We start from the raw sequence: 18,111 nt of genomic DNA on the forward strand, positions 1-18,111 counted from the left end.
TTCCAAAAATTGTTTTATCAAATTGGATATTGTCAGATCTTGCAAACGGACAACGGGTTGGAATTCAAAAACCAACTTATGGCTCAACTATGCGAGGAATAAATTTGAAATAAATTAGGGTGTAATTGAGCGCTTTAACTAAATATTGACACGTGGTATGGCAAAACTGATGGATAAAGAAGGAACTAAAAATTGGAAACAATACGGCGGACATATTACGAACAAATTTCGACCTCTCTAAAAATCAAATTATACAACATGCTACTGAAACCGGTCTTATTGTACAATTTCTCTAGATAAAAAAATACGTAAAAATTGGAAACAATTTTTAGACAAAGTAACTTTTTCCTATAATACGACACACCACTCGGCGATCCCAGGTTATAATCTTATTTATAATTTAGATGAAAATAACGAGGCATCGTTTGTTGAAGATGAACTTAATGGTAAATTTACGATGTATTTATTTTTAGAAATGAATAATAAAAGATTGTGGGACGAATCCGTCATGAATCCCCATATGAAGAAAAGGGAAAAGTAAAAAATATAATGTCTAAATACAGATTAATGGTTAGTTGTCTTTCCTAACAAACATTTAGTTCGAATTACGAAATAGTTACTATGAATAGAGATAAAAAATGTTAAGTTTTTTGATTTTTTAGCAATTATCTTTAGTCAGTAATTAGTGTCAAACTATGTAGGTCGCCCTGTCAATCTTGTCAACAATGAAGGTCGCTCTGGTCGCCAGCGTGGGATGGTCGCCAGCGTGGGTCGCGACATATTATAACCAAAAAGAATTCTTCGATATCAGAGCATTGCGGTGAAGAATGCAATGACTACTAGTACAGTTTTTAGCAATTTGCTTTATCCTTAATAAAACTCCAGAAAAATTTCCAATCATACATTTAGCTTTATCAGAATAGACATCCACGCATTTATTAAAATTTACGTTTTTTGTAATAAAATACAGTCAAACCTCTCGAATCCGCTTGTTTTAGTCAAAAATTTTGAATTAATGTTAAACGTGTAAAAATTTTTGATTATTAACAAAATAGGCTCGCGAGCCAGCTTCTTCAGACCCCTGTACTTAACTTTCTATCAACGAAAAAATTTATATTCTTCGTTATATTTCTGAAAACCCGTTAATGTCTGCTTCACAAATTTCAACAATTTTATTTGTCAGATTGAAAAAGAAAATTTTTCCGAGAGCGATAAACGATCTTAACTCAAAATCCGATCTATTAAACAGGACTGATATAAAAACATTTAACGATACAAGAATTCCTAAACTCAAGTTTAATGAAATTAATGAGAAACTGATAGTGTGGATTATCCTAAGGGAGTCAAAGGGGCCAATTATATCTGATTTAATAACCATTTCAAAGTCTTTTAAATTTTGAAAAAATAATGCAAGCCGTGGATGGCCAGAAAATTTCAAGACCCGAAATGGTCTTAAACTAAGAAAACGTCACAGAGATATAGGATCAAAAAACTAAGAAATCAACAACATTAACAAAGATTGTGAAATTAATTATGAAGAAGTAATTAAAAAATGTGAACTCAACTCAATGGTGCAATTTCATATGATGGATTTCTTAATATGGCTATATTGAAAATTTTATTATTTATATTCGTAGGATTTATTATTAAAAATAAATAATTTTATCGGTGTGTCGTGGTTGTGAATGAAAAAAGTAACAGTCACAAAAAGTGACTTTTCCAAGAGCAATGTGATTAAAATGCGAGTATATTTTACTGGAAATAATTCAGTTTATGCAAAGAAATAAATCTAATTTCGAAATAGAGGAAAAACCGAGCATAGTAGACCCCCATCACTGGTACCTGGATGTACCTCAACTCGGCTTTTCAGTCGAAGAGAGATTAATGGAGGAACCAACCCTTCGACTGGCCCACACCTCCTACGGGGGATTCAATATCCCTGTCGAGGTGTTGATAAGTCTAACCCCGTAGGAGTTCATGAAGGAATGTCACCCAGCCAATTCTCCTATTAAGAAGGCAGGCCAATTTGCGTAGTTTTGGTTGTTGTATGTTTAAGTGGTCCGGTCGCAGCCATTTCCAAGAAATTCAAGAAGAAAGGGATTAGAGAGAATAAGACAAAAAATAAGATTAAAAAATAACTTTTTTATAAATTTATTTGTGTTTTATTTTTAAATTATTTAAATTTATTTGACGTGGGTATTTATGGCTTCCAAAAGGCGTTGTTCAGAGTCGGACTCTCAAGCAGGTTAGGCTAGTTTTTGGTAGTTCAGAAACCGAGATTGCTAGCGAGACATACGAATTGTCTACTTTCCGGAATCTATCATTGATGGAGGAGTAAGTCTTCTAAATCATCTCCCAGAGCATATTTGAGACGATCGAGGGAGATAAAGACCAAAATAGCTCAGCTAGAACAAGGGGTGTTGGAAGAGTACACCAAGTCGTTGGAGGCACACGCACATCGAACTGCTTGTCTGAGAAGCTATGCCCTGACCAAACACGAATGGACTGTTGTGGTGTAAATTTGAGGTTTTAGAAAAAAAGGATTGAATTGGAGTACTCGGATGAGATTCGAGCTCACGAAGATGAATTTTTGGTTTTTTCTATCTTTGAGTATTTTCAGGCCAAAAAGGCTGAATTGAAGGATAAAATGCTGAACGATATTCAACTGGAAAATAAGAAGTTTGTTGGTCATTTGCTGGAGTTGGAGATCACTGGTTTGCCCTGTTAATTTGGATGGCAGATAATCCTAAGGCCAGGACTGAGACCACTCGTACTCTTCGAAGACGCGAGCCCACTTCCCAGGTGCAGGATCGACGGCGTAAATTACACGAGGGTGACTCATTCTTCTTTATTGGTGCCAGTTGCTAACCTGCTGGTCTTTGACGAGGAAGGGGTCGAGGCTGACCTTAAAAAAATCGAACGTGTTCTTGCTGATGCCCCTGCTGGTCCCTATTTTTATTACTCTCTATAAATTCACTTTTTTTAATTATGTTTTTATACATTTATTTGAAGCATTTGAGTCAGTAGATTAGGACTTTTTGATCAGATTTTGGAAAAGTCTGGTTTAGATGGATCGAAAGGGTGATCTTGCGAGGGGACAGTTTTTTTCCCATGATATTTGTCCTTGTATTAGACCCTTCAAGGCGTTTATTATCTCATAACTTCCCAAAGGTTTCTATTGGCAAGGAAATTTGTGCACGTTGTTTTTGACAAATCACCTTCACTTTATCTATCATTTGAAACTTGTCTCAAAAGTTAGGATGTTATTGTTCTTATACCTCCTCCGTACAATTTTGAAAGAGGATTGAATTCAATTTATTTTCAAAGTGCACGTAGTCTTCTTGGATTCCTTGTGGACTTAAAACACAGAAGTAGTGTTTGAAAAAAAATCTTCAAGATTCTTCAAATCAAAATGCTGGAAAAAACTTATCTGGCTACTATTGAAGAGTTCTTGAAGCACAGAACATAACTCAATGTGTTCCCACTGAATAAGAAGGAAAAAGACTGTTGACCACTGCGTCACTAGATGTGAGAAGATGTTACATGGGGATTATGTCATGAGGTATGATGAAATAGTGAGATCCATCTATTTTCATTTATGTCAAAAATTCGAACTCAAGAATAATAAAAAGCTCAAAACACATTCTGTAGAATCTATATCGTCAAATGAGGTTGAAATTAAAGTGAACATATTTATAAAGACTAACATTGTCTTGGAACAAAACAAACCCGATTTGTTTGTTTTAGATAAGATACGGAATTAAATTTTTTCGTTAAAGTTAGGATAAAATCTTTCCAAAATTTACAGCAAGTGGAGATTGAAAAATTGAGAATATGCCCTTTATCAAAAAGCTGGAATTAATTTATCATTTATTATGCAAAAGTGCAAATAGTGCTTATTGTATTAACATGAACTTTTAATCAAAAATCCCTACAATTTCGCTCAACATCATTGAGAGAACACACGCATACATCCACTCATTTATTATAAAGAAAATTCTCGAGAGCATGATTGTTTCTTATCGGAACAGAGTTGAAGGATTTTTGAACTCGACAAAGAATAAAGAAAATTTATTAAAAATAACTGTGACTACAAAACGTCAGGATTTCGAAAGGAAAAAGCGGGCTTGCCTACCTGAATCATTATGCAAATAGAGGAAGTAGGGACTATATGGAGAAGATTATTTAATGAATACTTATTTATGTTTGATCTTAAAAAATCATAGATTCATTTGAATGTATTAATGTTTAAATGAGTTAAAAAATAAATTTAAGTATATAGGGAGTAGTAGAACCCAGTCTTACATAAATGGTTCACTCAACGTCCTAAATAGGTTGCTATTCTTTCGATCACGTGGGTAAATTGAAGGCTTTTCATCGGAATTTTTAAATATTTCCTCCTTTAGATAGGATAGTTACAACTATTAGTATGAAAAGAAAATATTGAATAATTAGAGAAACCATTCATTTAGCATATGATTGTTCTCTCTGGATCTACCAACATCATAAGCCCGGTTTAAATGGCTTGTTATTATTTGAAAGTTACAAGTAGTCAAATTTTAGATTAAACCTGTACACCATCACTTTTTACTAATAGCTATCGAATTTATCTTTACAAAATTATCCCTTTACGATACCGAAATTCGACCAATCATTGTGAGAAAAAACAGAACTATGATACATGAGAGTTCTGAACCACAAGAATAAGAAAACCGCCTTTGCAAGTCTATCGACGGATGAATTCGTCATACTCTACGACAAATCGGCACAAATATTCCAAAACTGACGTCTTGCTTCAAAACTGATGATCTTATTTAGGGCACATGCAACAAAGTGATATTATCATGTTCTACTGACAGGACTAAATATTAAACACAAAAAAATAAAGATTAAGATTTTTGTTCTTCCAAAGTCATAGTTTTTCCACGCTTGGCCCTTAGGTAACAAAAATCTAAATCAATTTTTTGTTTTTCAAAATAATAATTCTCCTTCTTCTCAAGCCCACTTTCTTTTCTTTTTTGACATTAGTTCTCGAGATCTCCGCGAAGGCTCAATAATGTTTGTCGATAGTCGGTTTTTTGAAATAGATCGAGACAGTTTCCTTTAAAACCGAGATCTTTTGGAAAAGTTAAGACTTATAAAATAATTATATTTACTTTAATTGGAATTTAAGCAGTTTTTCTAATCAGACTTAAAGATTCTGTATCCTATTTTTATAATTTTGTAAAAAAGTGGATTTAAAAAAAATGATAATGTCCAGGGAATAATTAACATACGAATTGGAATTTTTCAATTTTTTGTACTAATTATCATATTATTTTTTTCATTTTTTGATTAACTAATTCAGCGTCTACCGATTTAAATTAATATAGGAATTTTTTGATTCACTAAATTCCTTTAACATAAATAAAACTTTGGCAGTAGTTTTTTTTAAATAAATTTTTTGAGAACAAAACAGAAGATTTTGATTATCAACAAAATATAAAACAATAATACTCAAATATCACTTATCTAAAAACAGACCGTCGTGGATACTACGACACCGTTTTTTAATAAATCGACAATGTTACGCAAATTGTGTTTTTTGAGAAATGCATTTTTCATTTTATCCCGACTATTGTCATTTTGCAAATGATTCTGTGCAAGTGGATGGTACGAGTCATCAAACAAATACTCCTCAGTCGTCTTTCGAGTCACATGACCGTTCTAGAGAATATTCCGACAAAACCGACACTTTTCATAATATTTTTGAATGGGAAAGCTCCGGAATTGATTGGGAAGTGCAATATCACTCAAAAATGGAATATTTTTCAAAGATATTTCGAAAAGAACGTAAAAGATTTGGTTGGACTCAATCAGAAACAGCACTGTGGATGAAAAATAATGGACACGATGTTTCCCAGTCCACAATAAGCAGATTCGAAGGCGGAAAGCTCTCCCAATCCTGCTTAAAAAAAGTGGAGGACTCATTTCTTTGCACACTGTTCTTCTTCTGCAAACCATCTGACACTGTCCAACAAAGTCCACTGAAGCAACATAAATCACTCAACAGAAATACTAAAAAAAAGCTGGAAACATTTTTTGAAAGCGCAATCACCGAAGCCTCTCAAATCACAAGCCTACCAGAAACGGAGATCCGACATTGGTTGGGAAACAGAGCTCAGAACAATAAAACATAAATAACTTTTTTTTTAATAAAACCTAATATCGACTAATCTCGCTTTTATCAGTTGTTTCAAAAATCATTGAAAGATTTGAATTGAAAATGATTTATCCTCATCTTCCATTTGCAAAATCTTGTCCACAGTATTCCACGACAACACAATTAAAAACCTTAACTCAATTAATTGCAAACTGATTTAACAATTTTAAATTTTCTCAAAGAACTATAAATGTATCGGTCGATCTTATTAATCTTTTTGATCGCACTTCGAGACCTGTTCTGAGTAATAAAATTGTTATGACCAATATTCCAACAATTCTGAAGCGTTGGCTAACAATCTTTTTATCGGGCTGCTTTGGCCAAACAGAAGTCAGAGGATACACATCTCACTTTCAATATCTACCAAATGGGATCCCGCAAAGCTCAGTACTATCGCCAGCTTTCTTCAATGTCCATTTAGGTGACGCACCAGGAAAAATATGAATAACTAAAAAATAAGAACAATAAAAAATTAATTAGGATGTTAAATTGGAATCTTCAATATACTCAAGCAAGGGGGCATCACAAGTATTCTGCATCTCGAGGGCAGTAGCCCGACAGGCATTGGTGTAGTCGGCAGCAGTAATTTTGATGTACTGCACATCCGTCATGGCTTGCAGAGAAAAGTCAGAAATAAACGACTCTCTAAGCGGAATGGGAAACATATCCACGGTGGGTCGTCGTCGTTTGCACACAGATATCCTCTCGCCTATACGTAGACAAGAAATGAGACTTTTGATGGCCTTGATTCCGAAATACGTAAAGGCTCCTGCGTCGAAGAAGAGCTTCTCCTTGCCCACACATACTATACACCGACCTTGGAGGAGAAGCACGAAATAATCCGCTGCCTCGTTAAAGCGGTAGATAAATCGAGAGTCGGGATCGGTGTACATGTCGGGGGAAGAAATGACATTCAGATTGACCACAGGACTCTGTTTTAGTAGCCGACGAAGCACGGAGTCAGAAATGAATTTAGGCCCAAATATATCGACAGCTACAAATGAGGACTAAGGAATACTCACAGGTGGAAAGAAACTGGAAAGCAGCCAACATCATTTGAGGAGATATCTGTGGAGTGGGGGACTGCGAGTTGAAACAAGTAAAGTCAAGTCGATTAACAACTCGCTTCCTCTTAAGTCGATTGTCGGCTGGGAATAATCAACCAACACAACTGATCGAGTCGGTCTCGTCCACAATTTCAGCCTGAAGGATCTCTTCAATAATATCCTCGAGGGTGATGAGTCCAGTCACCTCATACTCCCCAACACCCACCTCCCTCCTCACAATGGCCATGTGGGACCGCCCTGTTAGGAAGTCCTTGAGCATAGTCTCCAATGATATCTGTTCCAACACACTCATTATAGTCCGACGGTAAAAGTTGCAGATTGTCCGCAAAGGAATCGAGTCGTCCGGCCCAACGAAGGTCAGATCCTTCACGTTGAGGATTGCCACAATGTTGCTCTTGGTGTCCTGGTAGATGGGAATCCTGGTGAACCCCTTCTGCATTATCCCCGACATTGTCTCAAAGTTGAGGATAGAGTCATAGTTCAGCATGAAGACGTCATCGATCAGTGTCATCACGTCCTTTACGTTCTTTTTGCACATTTCCAGTGCCCCTGCGATTATATTCATCGCATCACTCCTCTTCGGGTCGTTCTTTTGGACTGTTATCCTGATCAGGGCTATCAACTTCTCCCGCGAAAATGTCTGACCGATTTCCTCCCCCAAACATTTGGTCAGAATGAACGAAATTGGAAACGAGAGTGGAAAAGTCACAAAAATAAAGAATATGGTGATCCATATGGTTTTGGCACCAACTTTCAGACTGTGCCGAGAACAAACAGCCTGAGGAATGATTTCCCCAAGAATGACGATGCCCAGAGTGGAAGCCACAACAGCTATGGCCCCTGACCCCACAATATCGTCAAGGAGAATAGTGATTGTCGTGTTGACCAGCACATTTCCGAACAGAATTGTACAGAGAAGCAGATTTCCACGTTTTCTAATGGGTTTGATAGCCTGGGCATATTTCCGTTCTGTGGGAGTCCCCGAATCTTCGATAATCTGCAATTCAGTCAGTCCCAAAGACATAAGTCCAAGATTAAGGCCACTGAACAGGCCAGTAAAGAAGAATCCAATGACCACAATCATTATTTTGAGCCACAGTGGAAAGACAGCAGGGGCATGTTGTCTCACCAGAATAGTAAGCATAGGAGAACTGCCTAAATGAGTACACTTGTGTGTCAGGTTGTCGCATAGACACCCAAAATATGTCGTTTCTGGACGGAATGTGTCCACAGAGAAAGCAATACAGTTCTCAGAACTGAAACAAAGACCGGCTTCTGGGGAGGAATGGACGGAAAAGTCTGTACATTCAGACTGGACTGTCCGATTGTGCTCAGTGAACCAAATTTTCTTTGATGTTAGGTTACTTCCGAGGGCGAGGAGGGACACTCTTTCGCCAGAATAAACAACGATTCCTTCCTGAGTAAATATTGACTTGGAAGAGTCCACAGGGGAGAATGCCAATACGGATTCTTTCGAGTGGAAATAGGAAAATAAGAAAAGGAATAACATATACTACAACTATTGTGTAACAAATAGTATACCACTAATAATACATATATTCAATCTTGGGGGTCACTAAGCGACACATGGATTATAAATAAACTATTAATTAATAAAGATTTTGAATTATTATTATTTAAAATAAACAAAAGAAATAACGATTAATTGCGGGGATTAAATATCGGTATTTTAATAAACCATTTGATTGCCTTTTTGCAGTGTTGACCTTATCCTAATCATTCTATTTTAAGTAAGAAGCTTTTATTTAAAAAAAACTATTATTTTTTAATTTTTAAACATATTATTTATAAAGCTAATTATTTATATATGAATTAATTATAATTTCTATTGGAACACTCGACGTGGTGACCTATATTACCCTCATCTAATGACTGATCAATACGATTTCGACATTGATAATCTCATAAGAAAATTGAATGAAAGTATTAAATAAATACTAATAAACAGTCGGTCGAAGAAGACCTGATTCTGTAGTCCAGAACATGACAGAATCTGAAATCCGGTTTATCTGCACCAAATCACGGGCAATAATCCTCTCTCAGCCGTGCCTACTGGAACTGGAAAGTCCAATAAACATATGCGGTAATGACCAATATAGACCAGTAGGGGACATTCACGGACAGTACCAAGACCTGATTCGCATATTCGACCTGAACAAGACCGAGAACTTTAATTATCTCTTTTTGGGGGACTACGTCGACCGTGGAAGACAATCCTTGGAGACAATCTGCCTCCTTCTGGCATACAAGATAAAATACCGCGAAAACTTTTTCCTTTTACGCGGGAACCACGAATGTTCGTCGATAAACAGAATTTACGGATTTTACGACGAGTGCAAACGTCGATTCAACGTGAAAGTGTGGAAGACGTTCAACGACGTGTTCAACTGCCTGCCTTTGGCCGCAGTGATCGACGACAAAATATTTTGCTGTCACGGAGGCCTCAGTCCTGACTTAAAGTCGGTGGACCAAATAAAGAACGTGTCCCGACCTATCGATGTGCCCGAACATGGAATAGTGTGTGATCTGCTGTGGTCTGACCCAGATAATGACGTGCAAGGATGGGGGGAGAACGACCGAGGGGTGTCCTATACGTTTGGATCTGACACTGTCCAGGACTTTCTCCAGCGTTCTGACTTTGACCTGATTTGCAGAGCACACCAGGTGGTGGAGGACGGGTACGAGTTCTTCGCAAAGAGGCAGTTGGTGACTATTTTTTCTGCGCCGAATTACTGTGGGGAGTTTGATAATTCGGGGGCTTTCATGTCAGTGGATGATTCGTTGATGTGTTCTTTCCAAATACTCAAGCCGAGTGATAAGAAGAAGTATCACTACGAGGGAGTGTTATCTGGCAGACCGGCCACTCCAATAACATAACGGATATAACTTATTAACACATATTCACGGATTATTTTATTCCCGCGTTATTTGATGGTTCACCTTAAGAGGTTTACCATTCTATAGTCTGGTGAACTAAACAAGACTAAAACAAATATTTAGGTTAAAGTAATAGAAATTATGGGGTTTCAAATTAATTTTAGCTAAATTAGATAATTAATATAAATAGCATTGGTTAATGAATTGTGTTGTTGTTGACGATTTTACAAGTACGTGTCATGCTTTGATTAATAGTTTTTAATGTAACCAACAAGTATAAAACACGTGAATGGACCCATTTTCTATACATCAAACGGCACAATTCTTCAGATAAAAAAACATTGGTTATCAGGAACGTGCCCTACTACTACAATGATGTACTTTCCTTATTTTAATATCCAGGCTAACATTAAAACTGTCTTTGAATCGTTCCAGATCTCCAAAATAGAGTGGGATCCTCAAAAACCAGACAATGAGACGAAATCACACTTTTCGTCGTCAGAACCTATTTGTGGAGTCCACCAAACTGTCTTGGCTATGTTCGACTCATCTGAACAGACCCTCAAAGCACTAAAATGTCCTCCAAAAAACAAAATAATAATTTCTGAAGTGGAGGATATGGGATTGGGTGCACAAAGGAAGCGTTATTTGTGGTCAATCAACTGCGAGGGATTGGAGGAGGAGATCAACACGTTTATGGCCCAGTACGACGAGGCCGAGAACGAGAGACGGGCTATTGAGTTTGCAGAGTCTGGACGCGTCGGGGAAGATGGTTTCACAATGGTGGGGAAGCCCAGAAAACAGGCTCCGAATGTTCTCTACTTTGACGAGGGATCCAGGCCCATCAAAAAGAAAAAAAAGTCAGAGGTAGTTGAGTGTGTTCATCCACAGAGGCATAACAATTTTTACCTATTCCAAATCAGGGAGTCCAAGAAGGCACGTTAGTCACATTTGTTTTGTATTTTAGACATTGAAGAGTTGAGGTCCAAGTTTGAGGAAGACAGAAAAAAGATTCAGCAGATAAAGGCTGCAAGAAAATTTAAACCTTTTTGAATGATTTTATTGACTTGATTTATATGTTCATTAAATTTCTTACTTATCTTTAAGAGATTCTATCTTTGTTTGTACGGTCTCATATTAAATTTAAGTGCAAATTTTATTAACTGAAAAGCTTTCTAATAGCCGTACGGAAAATGCTCTAAAAGTACAATGAACCATTTATTCAAGTCGTTATTTGGGGTCTATCAGGAGAATTTATAAACGGTCCTTTATTATTAACTACTCAATTGCCTAAGTTTCTGGCTTTAGTGTAGTCCAGCGCCCCTTGATCTGGATCGGCGAACGTCAAACGAAATTTTTCTTAAAATCAGTTGATTGCATATAAGACTGTAGAGACTTATTTACATACAAATCAATTTCTTGTGGTACTTACTGACCAGACAATTTAATGGACTGTACACTAGCTCGTCTGAAACGGTCTAAATATTCACCATTTTATTACTCTGGTACAATTTCATGACATTGGTTTAAATACATTAATAAATTTGAACAGAATAACTAACAGCATCGTCTCAGAATTAGACCACCAATGTCGTACTAAAATGTGTTTGACATGTCGACAAATGAATACATAAATAATCAAAATCTGTGATTAAAAAATGTATTTCTAAGACGATGCATGAACGGGGGAGGCTCCAATAGTCTATCCACAAGTTTTTGCAGTTTGATTTCATTTTTACGCAAATAAATGTCGGTGTCTTGAATCAACCGGTCCAACTTGGCAGACGAAACCTCATCAAAACTGACACAATGAGACAAAATAGGATTCAGTCGAAAGTAAACAGAGGAAGGGAGAAGTCTCCTCATAACACCGTGCATTGCTACAAAATAATAAATAAAAATACGTTCAGGATCACTTGCACATTTGATTATCATATTGAACTTATCCATTATCCCCGGCACACTCCCACACCGAGTAAAGGCGGAAGGAAATGACCTCCCAGTCCCGATGGAGACAACTGACTGCAATGAGTGGACAGGCCAGAGGTTGTGGGCCTCACTCAAGGCAAAGCAAGTCGGATTGTTGTGGAGTAGTCCTCCATCCTGCTGGCTCCCCACAAGACACCAACCTGAAATACCAACTCGTCCACAGTCAATTCATCAAATAAAAAGGGGATTGCACTCGAGGCTCGAATGGCCTGCCACACAGGGAAGTTGGCAGATCCACGGAATTCAGAAAAACGGTTATATGGCGGATTGTAATTCCTGAAGGCAAATGCTTCCATTTCGTTGCCATTTACAAGAGTGGAGAGAAGAGCCAACTAAAATTAGTAAAACACGAACTTTGGGAGATGTGGAAGTCTTGACCAACTCAATCAAGTTTATCCCTCCAAAGTTCTCCCTTCAATCATTAAATAGACTAAAACTGCAATATTTTAGTCCACACCGACGAATCGTAAAAAGAAGAAGCAAAAACCAGTTTCCCTGCCCCAATGAGGCTGTTTCTTACGAAAACTTTGCCTGAAAGATTTTTATAGAGAGTGAGCATGTCTTTGGGGGACATTTCCAGGCCAAACACCCCCGAGGCAACCAAGGCCCCTGTACTGACACCCACAACCAGGTCAAATAACTCATTCACTCTTTTTGACGAAATCTCCTCCAATTTCTGTAGGATCCTCAAAGACACGAGCCCTCTGTGGGTGAGACTGAGAGACAACCTGACTCCTCCACCGTCTAGCGAAAGTACACGGACACCCGGGGACCTCAGACGGGGGACTTTGCCCATAAGTGACAGCAACTGTCCGGCTAATTGTTGCTTTTCTGGGTTAGGGCTATCAACAAAGGGTGTGATGTGCAATAATAGTCCTGCCTAGTAGTATTATGGACTCAACACCCACAGAGTCAGCCACTGAGGCCAATTCTGGATATTTTAAGAGAATTGTCCTTATTTCAGTCAATTGGTCAATCTTCGGGTGTGGTTCATTGTGGAGAGTTTGAAGTAGGTTTTTCAATTGGACTGACGAAATTGCCTTTAATTGACTCCGGGGGTTTAATTCGGGTGATTTTTTGTCGGCTTTGTGAACGGGGGGGAGTTTGTAGTTTGACTGGTTCTTATACTTGTCGGAATGTTCAAGAACTGGTTTAGTTATTCCGTAAATGTTGTTTATGTAGGAACAAAATGCAGTAGACTTGACATTTTTCAATTTCATTAATCAAACATCAGAAAACATTCAAAATTTATTTAAAATTAAAAAGTAATCAGATTAAATACTATAATTATTTGATCTGATGTAATTAAATTCTGAAGACTTAAATATTTGAAAAATTTTGAGGACTACCGCAAAGTTTCGTGCTGTCTCAAACTTTTTTTAACGTTTATTTCAACGACCTTCCGGCCAACGATTCAAACTTGAGATTGTCTTAGGAAGACGACATTATTGTTTGAAAACACAAAAAATACAAAACCACTTCTTTCGAAGCTCAGCAACAACTATATTCCGGTGAGAATTAGCTCATTGAAAACAGACTTTATCCTTCAAGTCTTCGATTATCCTATTATCTTTTGACAGAAGACAATCAACACACATCCCGAGCTATTTCTATTTGATCTCGGACAAGAAAAATAGGCGTACAAACATTCTAAAAGCAATAACTGGTCACATCACTGTTCCCAGAAACCATTCCTCAAGCGAGTCTACGAACAATAAAAGACATCGTTCTAAGTTACCCGAATCCAAACTAGGCTTCCTGCTTATCTACAAGCTCCACTGTGGAACTTTAATTTTTACAAAACACGGCCATGCATATTAAATCTAAGTGAAGAAATCAACACTCATCGACCACCTACACTGTGAAATTAATCTTTTCCCGATGAGAGAACATCTTAATATGAGAAGAGCACAATTCATATTCGCTGTGCAAAATTCATACTACTTTTGAACTGCTCTAAATGTGCTAAATAACAATAGTCGTCACTGAAGAACTCTCCTGCAAAACAACACTTCCAAGTACAGTGAATACTCCCAATGCTTCTTGATCGTTCCCCTCTGGCCATCATCGTTCACTAAACCACTGCAATCACAAAATAAACTATTCGATCTCTCCTTTTTGCAATTTTTAATGTCTGAAGATCATTCAAATGATCACTTTTCCGCCCTCCCGGTCTTTTCTATATTCGTAGAAAATTTGAAGTTCTCTCTTATGAGGTCCTTTTGGTCAATATTAATCCAAAAATATATGAAAAATGTTCATATTTGTTGCTTAATTTTTGCAAGTCTCCTTCAAAAATAATTATTAAATAATGTAATTATCAATGCCAATTTCTGTGTTTGCTTGTCGTGGAATGATGATCTTCAAAGGGACACGTTCGAGTCAATTGAGGAATCTATCAGGAAGAACAATTACCAAAATATTCGGAAACGACGCTGCTTCATTCCTTCAAGGCCTTCAAACTCACGACATTACAAAACTTGGCAACAAATCCGCAATTTATACCTGCTTTCTTAATTTAAATGTGAGATAGTAAACAAACCCCAGGGGTACGTCTTGTTTGATTCCTTCATCTACCGACTGGATCAAGACTTTCTACTCGAATATGACACCCGAGCTCATAACTCACTCATTAAACACATTTTGAAATATAAACTCAGGAAGCATGTCAAAGTGAGTCCTTGCAATTCACAAAACTCAGATTGAGACTCTCCCTCAAATAAAAGTAGTCTGGGAAGGAGATAAAGTCCCACCGAACTCGTCTCTGATCTCTGTGGTCGACCCTCGACTTGCTGAGATGGGCCTTAGAAGTCTGCGGACTGATGACTCACAGATTAATTGGGACGACTCTGCCTACCTGCGAAGGCGGTACTCCTTGGGAGTGGCTGAGGGGACTGAGGAGATTCCAGAAGGACAACTTCGTCCCTTTGCTCTTAATCTCGACATTCTGAACGCCAGTTAAGGACATTAACCACGACTTTCAGTTTCCCGCGACAAGGGGTGTTACATGGGGCAAGAATATGTGGCAAAATATAGCACCTTTTCTAAACCAAGTAGATTTCTGATTCCATTGCGACTTTCCGAGTTTGGACGAGTGGTAATGTCGTAGAGAACCAAAGAGTGATATTTCATTTGGCCAAGGCATTTACGACATGAACGGGAGTAAGATTGGTTCTGTCGTTGGGGCATTCGAGCAGTTTGTTTTGGGGATAACAAATATCACTAAATTGATGAAATCACGACACTCTCTCTTTATCAACTCCCACGACGTGTCCAATCAACAGGACTCGGCTCGTGTTGAGGTTCCTACATTTCACGAATGGCTTTGCACAGGCAGAGATATTGACTATTTAAGAAATGTCCCCAAATAAAAAGTAAAATAATGTCACTCGGAAATAATTTGAGGCGCTTGTTTGATGTTTATACGCTCAGAATCGGAGAGTTTGCAAGTAACAGACACCTCCATCAACATTTTGTGCCAAATTAGGTCAGCCTGACTGTTCGACAGCAAGACCGATAAATTAAAATCAGTGAACAGTCCCGAATTGACTGCTTTGACATCCCAGACATAATTGTGCTTCATTCCAGGATAGACTCTTTGACATTGATCGGTGTTGAGTGATCGGAATATACATTGTGTGGGAGAATACTGAGAATTGGTGACATTGCACTCCTCGAGGGATATCATCTGTCCAATTGGCACCCCGTCCTCCAAGAGAGTGCTTATTTCAGTAGACAAATAATTTCTAAATGGCAACACAGCTACCTGCTATTGGTCGATGTATAAACTCTGCAAGCCAGTTGAAAAAGTGGACTGAATTCAATTTCGACTTGTTGCACATAATCTCCCGCCGTAATCAAAATCTGGGATGCTCAGGTCAAAACTACTCTTCTCATTTCTTTCGACTCCATTTCCTCCTCCAAGACAGACGGGAGGGCCAGCACGTCAAAAACAGTCCTCTCTCCACTCATCACAAACTCGGAAGGGTGAACAAGCAACCGTCCACACACCGAGGTAATAGTCGCCTCCACACATGCAGGGAGACACTCAACCAACAATTCAAATTGAGTGACAACTCCAACACGAGGTGATGCTTTAACATTTGCATGTATAAATACCACTTAGTGGTCGGAATAGCACTTGATTGCTTATTAAATCAGAATTAAGAGCAGGAATATTAAATATAAGACTATTCCACTTGACGGCAATGTATGATAAACAGAATTCCCCCAACGGTACCACAAACCTCCCCTCACTCTCCCAAACATCCCCTTCGTTCAGTGAAATGGTCCCCGAATATAAAGATCTGGTCAACTCACCGGACTTTGGTGTCATTGACTCAACGAATAAAGTAAAAACAGCATCCACACACTCAATGGCCACATTCCCAGGAAACATATTAACGAGATTCAGTCGGTAGTGAAGGAAGGAGGTGAACTGAACGTCCACTTCAAAGGGAGACTCCTCATTTATCTCCAAACACTTTCCCGACCACTCCGCCACCTCCTGAAAAGCAGCAATACGACCAGCACAACTCGAACCGTTCAGAGATACCCAAATCAAGTCGACAATGTAACTGAAATGTGATGAATTGAGTACTCTTTCGAATGATTTTCTAACTTGGAGTGACAAACACTGAGCAGTCGTCGAGCATTGGATGCCAGGTCACCCCACGAATGACTCTGAAAGCAGTCGAAGGCAAACTTAAGCCAGGAGACGGCCGTGGAATAGTCCTGTAATTCCCTGGAATGTCAGACAATGGAAAACATCAAAACAGAAATGACACGACAAGACAGACTGGAGACAGTCCGAGGCCACTTTGTGCTCAATTGGCCGATTCTTCCCACAACTCTCTGCAACTTTATTACTAAAAAAGAACATAAAAGAACTGACGAATCGCTTCTTCTGAAACAAGACCTGTCACACCTAACAAATACTGACGGGACACAAACCAGCATATTTAGGACGATCCGACAGCTGCCAAAACCACCACAACTACAAGTAAGGGACAGGAAATACATGTTTGGTGAGCAGGTCGAGGAGTAGGAGAGAATAGAACGATTCACATTCACAATAAAGTCCAAAAACCACAGTCAAATTTGAAAGTATCCACGAATTTATTTCACTGGCACACAAAATCTAGAATTAACCAAATTAGCACATTTTTAAGCAGTTCTGAGAAACGAAGAATGTGGAGATAAAACAGTCGGACTGCCAACTCTACTTGCTCTGACTTGACCAGAATCCCAATCCGTCTCTCCACCACTCCTGTGAGAACAGAGAAAGCGCAGTTGCCTTGCCACAGCATTTTAACGCTCTCCAAACACATGCCATCACTCCAATCCATGCCCACATGCATAATAAAATCAGAGTACAGCCTCCTGCTGATATCCTCACCAAACTCTGCACTGTCTAGAGGTATATATAGAGGGACATACACACAGTAGTCGTGGATATGAGTTCCCACAGCATTGTGGTGGCCACCTCGACACAACTCAATGCCTGGTCGTAGGAGTGAGTAATGAAATGCAAACAAGAAGACATCAACTGCCAATTATGCACAACAAGTACAGAAATGTCGATTAATTTAGACAAATGAACAGTTCTGTCATTACATAGAGCCAAATCACGTTTAATCTTGTCGGTCTGTTCTCTCAGGTGGATTATCCTGGCTGGAAGTGCGAATGAGGCCAGTTGGGAGACACACTCGGCCAACATGTACGACGAGGAATGGTCCACCGAGACAGAAGACCCGCCGGAAAACTCAATGAGCCTGTACTCTGAGAATATCAGTACATTTGCAGTCCCTCATTCCCGAGTTTGTTTTTTAGTTTTGTGGGGGTAATGTTCGAATTTCGGCTCAGAAGGCGCTCTTTTAGACTTATTTTTGAAGATTTGGAAAAAGAGGAGTTCAGGTGGAGAGTCCTCGTTCTCCCACAGCCAGTCACCACCAC

The 18,111-nt window shown here is 38.4% G+C and overlaps 3 protein-coding genes across 3 annotated transcripts; 2 read left to right on the forward strand and 1 right to left on the reverse strand.

Moving 5' to 3' along the window:
• Nucleotides 1-6,678: 6,678 nt before the first annotated feature.
• On the reverse strand, nt 6,679-8,779 carry LOC115229795 (metal transporter CNNM4-like). The gene is made up of 2 exons (XM_029800087.1): nt 7,366-8,779; nt 6,679-7,196 (listed from the first exon to the last, which is right to left on the reverse strand). The coding sequence occupies exons 1-2, from the start codon at nt 8,777-8,779 to the stop codon at nt 6,679-6,681; spliced, it is 1,932 nt and encodes a 643-aa protein (XP_029655947.1).
• Nucleotides 8,780-9,138: 359 nt separating this feature from the next.
• On the forward strand, nt 9,139-10,189 carry LOC115229838 (serine/threonine-protein phosphatase PP1-beta catalytic subunit-like). Its single transcript, XM_036499355.1, has one exon. The coding sequence runs from the start codon at nt 9,274-9,276 to the stop codon at nt 10,165-10,167; it is 894 nt and encodes a 297-aa protein (XP_036355248.1). The 5' UTR covers nt 9,139-9,273; the 3' UTR covers nt 10,168-10,189.
• Nucleotides 10,190-10,542: 353 nt separating this feature from the next.
• LOC115229796 (ribosomal RNA-processing protein 7-like) lies at nt 10,543-11,220 on the forward strand. The gene is made up of 2 exons (XM_036499343.1): nt 10,543-11,092; nt 11,135-11,220. The coding sequence occupies exons 1-2, from the start codon at nt 10,543-10,545 to the stop codon at nt 11,218-11,220; spliced, it is 636 nt and encodes a 211-aa protein (XP_036355236.1).
• The last annotated feature ends 6,891 nt before the right edge of the window (nt 11,221-18,111 follow it).

Source organism: Octopus sinensis, unplaced genomic scaffold (genome assembly GCF_006345805.1).
Source record: "Octopus sinensis unplaced genomic scaffold, ASM634580v1 Contig13674, whole genome shotgun sequence".
Classification (NCBI taxonomy): Eukaryota; Metazoa; Mollusca; class Cephalopoda; order Octopoda; family Octopodidae; genus Octopus; species Octopus sinensis.

Bases quoted from the DNA above. Each gene is read 5' to 3' on its own strand.
- LOC115229838 (XM_036499355.1), top strand. From the start codon at position 9,274: ATGACAGAATCTGAAATCCGGTTTATCTGCACCAAATCACGGGCAATA.
- LOC115229796 (XM_036499343.1), top strand. From the start codon at position 10,543: ATGTACTTTCCTTATTTTAATATCCAGGCTAACATTAAAACTGTCTTT. The intron at 11,093-11,134 runs AGTCCAAGAAGG...TTTGTATTTTAG, and splicing joins TTACCTATTCCAAATCAGGG to ACATTGAAGAGTTGAGGTCC.
- LOC115229795 (XM_029800087.1), bottom strand. From the start codon at position 8,779: ATGTTATTCCTTTTCTTATTTTCCTATTTCCACTCGAAAGAATCCGTA. The intron at 7,197-7,365 runs GTTGATTATTCC...CCTCATTTGTAG, and splicing joins CGACTCGATCAGTTGTGTTG to CTGTCGATATATTTGGGCCT.